Source organism: Mastomys coucha, unplaced genomic scaffold (assembly GCF_008632895.1).
Source record: "Mastomys coucha isolate ucsf_1 unplaced genomic scaffold, UCSF_Mcou_1 pScaffold14, whole genome shotgun sequence".
NCBI lineage: Eukaryota > Metazoa > Chordata > Mammalia > Rodentia > Muridae > Mastomys > Mastomys coucha.
Window position 1 is genome coordinate 113,031,911 of NW_022196896.1, and position 6,000 is coordinate 113,037,910.

Below are 6,000 nucleotides of genomic sequence, written 5' to 3' on the forward strand. Positions count from 1 at the left end.
CAGATGAGCATGCCTGGCCTTTGACATTGGTTCTGGGTACCTGAACTCAGGTCTCACAACTGAGGGGCAAGTATGCTACCTCAGTGAACCACCAACCCAGCCCTCTGTCATTTAATATTAGAGCACAGTGCATTGGGAGTAGGTCCCAAATGCAGCTCAGGCACCACGAGCTCATAGGACTCTTAGCATAGCATCCATCTTCACAACTGTCATTGACATAGACTGATGGTATACAGCCCATGCTAGCCCAGGCTGTGTACCCATGGCTGGCCTTGAACTGGAGATGCTCCAGTCCCCTAAATGTTGGCATTACAGATTTACAGATATGTGCTGGCACTCGTGGCTCAATCTAAAGTTTTTATGGTATTTACATTTAATTCTTTTGTCTCACTATAATAGAGATGTAGTGAGATATCACAGCTAGTGTAAGTCCAATACTTTCTTTTTTAAAGTGGAAGCTTATTTTATAGATAGATGATAGATAGATAGATAGATAGATAGATAGAGATAAAGATATAGATAGATAGATAAAGATATAGATAGATAGATATAGATAGATAGATATAGATATTTTGATTGTATGTATATCTGTGCTCTACATGCATGCCTGATACTTGGAGACCAGAGGCCGGTATTAGATCCCCTGGAACTGGGGTTACTGATGGTTGTGCATTGCCATGCAGGGTGCCAGGAATCAAACCCAGGTCCTCTGGAATGGGAAGCCTGTGCTTTTAACTGTAGAGCCCTTTTTTAAAATGGTCACTGGAAAATAAACACTGGTTCTCGTTAGAGCAGTGTGGTTCTACAGAAACAGGAGTCTCAGTTAGGGTAGCTGAGCCGGTGGGTAAGAGTGCTTGCTGTATAAAGCTGGATAACTTTTGTTTGCTCCCTGGATCCCATATTAAGGTGAAAGGAGAGAATCAAGTCCACAAAGTTGTCCTTTGACCTCAATCTACACTCAGTTTCACACATACACACACACACACACACACACACACACACACACACAAGCGCGCACACACGCACATACACATGCATCAAGTATGCACATACACACAATAATATATATGTGTGTATATATATTAATTTGAAACTATGTAAAACAGTGAAAGCTATATGAGTTCCCAGCAATCCTCCTGCCTCAGCCTTTTGAGTGCTAGGATCACAAGCACAAGCACCGTGCTCTAAAGATTTCTAATGAGGTGGCTTACGTTCTCTTTCATTGCACAAGCCCTTGGAGTCTGGTGATCATTTCGCACAGACTATCCTATGATCCCTCGTCAGGCTCCCTGTGTCCCTACTCTGTGTTTCTCCACAGAACAGCACAGCGTGTGGCAACCTACTGGACCTTAGGGCCCTATTCATCATGGCTCTGCCTGCTGAGCGCCTCTCTTTCTCCTTGCCTAAGACACCAGGCCAAAGACTAGGGAGGAGCTCGTAAACAGGCTGGAAGGACTTCAAAGAAAATGAACAAAGGATTTCCATTAAGGAAGACAGTTGTAGCAGAAGGGGAAGACTATGGAGGGTTACCTGCTTGGTCTTGACCTTGGAAATTCTCATGATCTGCACAGAGCGATGGTGGCAGGATCCAGGAGCCCTGCTCTGGTTGCTGCTCCCCTAAAGCCCACATGAGGCCTGGCTTTTGGTTTAGTGCTTGGGCTGCAGAGAAGGCGCCTCGTGAGCAGGTGATACCTTTCCTTTGGGGGTGTGTGTGTGGCTCCGCACCTCTTTCTCTCTTGGTACATTCCCAATTGCTCCAGCCTCCCACTGTGAGCTGAAGCAGCAAGAGGCCCCCATCCGATGTGGCTCCCTCACCTGAGCCTCCTAGCTTCTGAAGCTCAAGCTGAACATGTTATCTTTTCTTTATAAATGGCCCAGTCTCTGTACTGCTACAGTGACGGCAAGTGGATCCAGATACTTGCATTTTATGGATAAGCCAATGTCACACAGCCAAGAAGTAGAGCAAAAAAAAATCAACACTCAGGCAGGTGGATGCCAGCACAGGTGTGAGTATCACTGTCGTGTCCCCTTGGCTATACTGTGGGGAAAACATTACAAATGCCAGAAGAAATAATATTCAGAATATAACAGCTGCTATTCAATCAAAACATCAACATGGAAACTTAACAGAAAAAGGAAGTGATGAGGTTCGACTACATGGACTGAACATGTACTTTAGTGGGTGGAATGTTTCATCTAGCATGCGTCTTGGGTTGCATCCCCAATACTGGCTAAACATGTCTAAAATTCCAGTACTCAGGAGGTAGAGGCAGGAAGATCAAAATCCTAGGTTGGAGCTGGAGAGATGGCTCAGTAGTTAAGAGCACATACAGTTCTTGCAGAGGACCTGGGTTTGGTTCCCAGCACTTGAATGGCAGCTTATAACCACCCATAACTACAGTTCCACGGGATCTGATGGACACCAGGCATGCATGAACAACACACACACACACACACACACACACAAAACATACATATATCATAAGTAATTAAAAATAAATAGAATAAAATTACTATTTTAAAAAAGTTCATGATCATTCTCTACTAATTAGTGAGTTTGAAGCCAGCCTGGGCTACATGAGATCATATCTTGGAGAAAAAGAAGAAGAAAAAGAAGAAGAAGGAAGAGGAGGAGAATGAGGAGAAGGAGGAGGAGGAGGAGGAGGAGAGGAGAAGAGGGGGAGGAGGGAGAGGAGGAGGAGGAGGAGGGGGAGGAGGAGGGAGAGAAGGAGGAGGAGGGAAGGAAGTGAGGGAGAAGAGGAAGAAAGAGGAGGAAGATGAAAAGAAAGAGGGACAAAAATAAGATACCCAAACAACACACACTGTTTCTGATTGGATCAAAGAGCATGTGAAGGTTTGGTACTGGAAGTAGAGATGTGTATGATCACAGCCTCTCTCACAGTTGGTAGCAGGGTGAAATTCCAGTATTTTTACCTCAACCCTTGGAACTAGAAGAGATTCTGATTTCAGATTTTCATTTTTGGGTTTGGGAATATTTGCATAGAAATGATGAGCAACGTTGGAAGTGAGACTTGGTTTAACTATGGAACTCATTTATGTTTATATGCATGTTATGTATACAGCTTAAAAAGCAATTTAAATTTAATTAATTTGTGTGCATCTGCCATGCATGTGTGTGTGTGTGCATGTGTGTATGTGCATATATGTGCATGTGCGTGTATGTGTATGTGTGTGTGTGTGTATGTGTGTGTGTGTGTATGTGAGGATGTGTGCATGCACATATGTGTGTGTGTGTGTATGTGAGCATGCTCACACAGAGGACAGAGAATGAGTTGATCCCCCAGAGCTGGAGTTGTAAGCTATTTTGATCTGATTGTTATGGGTGCTGGGAGCTAAACCCCAGTTCTTCAGGAGGTCAGAGAGCGCTCTTAACTGCTGAGCCATGTCTCCAGCCCCCTAGAAGTAACTTTACATAAAATGTTTCCAACAGTTTTACATGTGAAAGAGTTTGCTGGTGTAGGATTGTCCACTAGTGGCATCACGTCTGTGCTCAAACATTTCTGATTTGGGAGCATTTTAGATTCAGGGGCTACTCAGCCCATACTGCCTTTTGAACGCCCTGTGTTGGGATCTGATGTGAGACACACTTTCACTGTTTCGAAGTGTCTGTGGTCTTGCAAGAGTATGAGGACATACCGAAGACATGACTGAGTTATCCGGAGCCTGCCCTGCCCCATGCCACCCCTGCACAGTATCCACAGAGCCCCCCTGGATAGCAATTCTGACCACTATGGTCTTTGTGCTCCTCTGTCCTTATTTAAGCCATTTGCTAACCGCAATGCAGTTGTATCCCTTTAACGCTTTTAAAAAGCAAGCGGGTGTGGGTGCTGAGGGAATGGACCATTTTGAGACAGGGTTTCCTCCCATGTGCAGCCTGGAAGGCCACCTTCCAGCTGGGAAGGGCTCACTTTGCTCCCAGGCCGGGCAGACTAGGCGGTTTCATAAAAATTCAGCTGAAAGCTGCGAGGGGCCTGAGGAAGGCGTTTGTATTGTCTGCTTTTGAAAAAATAGCAAAAGTGTGTTAGTGGGCTGCTTAAAGAATTTAAAAACATTTAGAAATAAGTGGTACCTTAACCCACATCAAAGGCTTTTGACAATATTTTCTATGTCTGATAACATGGCAGCTTGGTTTTCGAACCTCCTAGAGAGTGCCCCATTGCTCATTCACCTTTATAACTGGGTGTGTGTGAGCTCAGCCACCATATTTATCTATTATTATTATTATTATTATTATTATTATTATTATTATTATTATTTGCTTCTTGTTTCTGTTTTAGTTTTTAAGGCAGGTTATCTTGTAGCGCAGACTGACTGGCCTCTAACTGTCTATGTAGGTGAGGATGACTCTGAACTTAAAATCTTCTTGCTTCTGGCCATGGTGTACTAAGATGACAGGTATGTGCCCTATGCCCAGTTCTGCTTCTTTGCCATTTGTCACCTTCCTGTGTGGTATATAAAGGACACACTTCTCTGTGTTTAGCTCCGTTTATGCTGGGAAAGGCTCTTACTGTGTTTCAAAGCTTTAAATACATGAACTGACCTATGGGTTTCATTTCATGACAACAACCATCCAGACGAAGTCTTAATGTGCTCCCATGCTAAGGAGCTTGTCAATATTTAAATATATCTCTGTTTGATTCTGCCAGACAGGATGCACAGGTGGACCCTAGGTGGTCCCTCAAATGACTCCCCTCCTCTGCAGAGGATCCTATATTGAATTGGATGATGCATACAGGAGCTAGGCTTTGTCCCGGTCATTAGCCCTTGTGGCACTGTAACATGATGCTTTTACCTATAAAGTCCATGCACGAGCAAGTTACCAAAAAAAAAAAAAAAAAAAAAATCCTCTTTCTCTCTCTCTGCCCATGGGCTACGCTTTCTACCACTGACCATCCATCCTCTCCTCTCTACCACACGCTCCTGAGACTCGCAAGATCAAGAGCCTTGCTCGACAGAAACAGACACTTGCAGGCTGGAGAGAGGGCTCTGCGGTTAAGAGCACAGACTGTTCTTCCAGAGGTCCTGAGTTCAATTCCCAGCAACCGCATAGTGGCTCACAACCATCTGTAATGGGATCTGATGCCCTCTTCTGGTGTGTCTGAAGAGTGTACTCACACACATCACAAACAAACAACAAACAAAACAAACAATACTTGCTACATATTTTTGTTACTAGTACGTTCCCACTGATTATTTCTTCCTGCTTGTAACCAACCACTGTACTGCTCACTGCCTCGACCTCCTTGACCTCAGGGAGAGTAGCCTGGACCTTCACACAAACCGAGAATCCACATGGCTCTCAAATGTGGAAAGAAACACAACTGACTGTCACTTAGAGAACACTGGAGTTATTTCACAGTCACTAGTTTTGTGCTCAGATGTCACCATAACAGAAAGGTGGTCACCCCCTCTAACAAAACATCTAGCACTCCTGGGGGGCGGGCATTGAGCCAGCCCAGAAAGTGGCTGGGAGGTCTGTGACCGGTGAAATGTTTCTTTCCCTATCTGTGTTAGAGAGACAGGTTCTTTGGTTCAGCTCTGAACTGCTCTGGCAAGCCAGAACTCCAGCCCCTCAGTGGGTCCCTAAGACTCCCTGCACCTCCAGCCTGGGAACCTGCATTACCTCCTGCAGCTTGATCTCCTCAGGTTGGAGAATGTCCAGGACACCGCTGCTCTGGATCTCAGGAAGATCTTGCCAGAGGTTGAACCTGGAGTGGGGGTTGCTGAGCAGGCAGATCTGAGGCAGAGCTCTCCTCTCAGGGAGGGTAGCCAGCTCCTCCTCCTCCTCCTCTTCCTCCTCCTCCTCTCCAGCATCTACCCCAACCTGAGACCCATCCGAATTGCCTTGTATTTCTGCATCCTGCTGCCTCCGGGTTTCGATTTCTTGGAGAGTCGACTTGTCTCTATACTCTTGATACAGGAGCCCTGAAATCAAAGGGTTGCCACAAAGACAAGAGTAGAATGTCAGATGGAAGTCCT

At 45.3% G+C, this 6,000-nt stretch overlaps 1 protein-coding gene across 2 annotated transcripts in view; it reads right to left on the reverse strand.

Annotated features, from left to right (window-relative positions):
- The window catches only part of Ngef (neuronal guanine nucleotide exchange factor), a 64,908-nt gene that overhangs the window by 20,798 nt on the left and 38,110 nt on the right, over nucleotides 1–6,000 (reverse strand). For both annotated transcript variants that reach the window (XM_031368306.1, XM_031368305.1), the window contains one exon: nucleotides 5,645–5,946. In XM_031368306.1, the coding sequence (XP_031224166.1) occupies nucleotides 5,645–5,946 (302 nt within the window). The remainder of the gene's footprint in view (nucleotides 1–5,644; nucleotides 5,947–6,000) is intronic.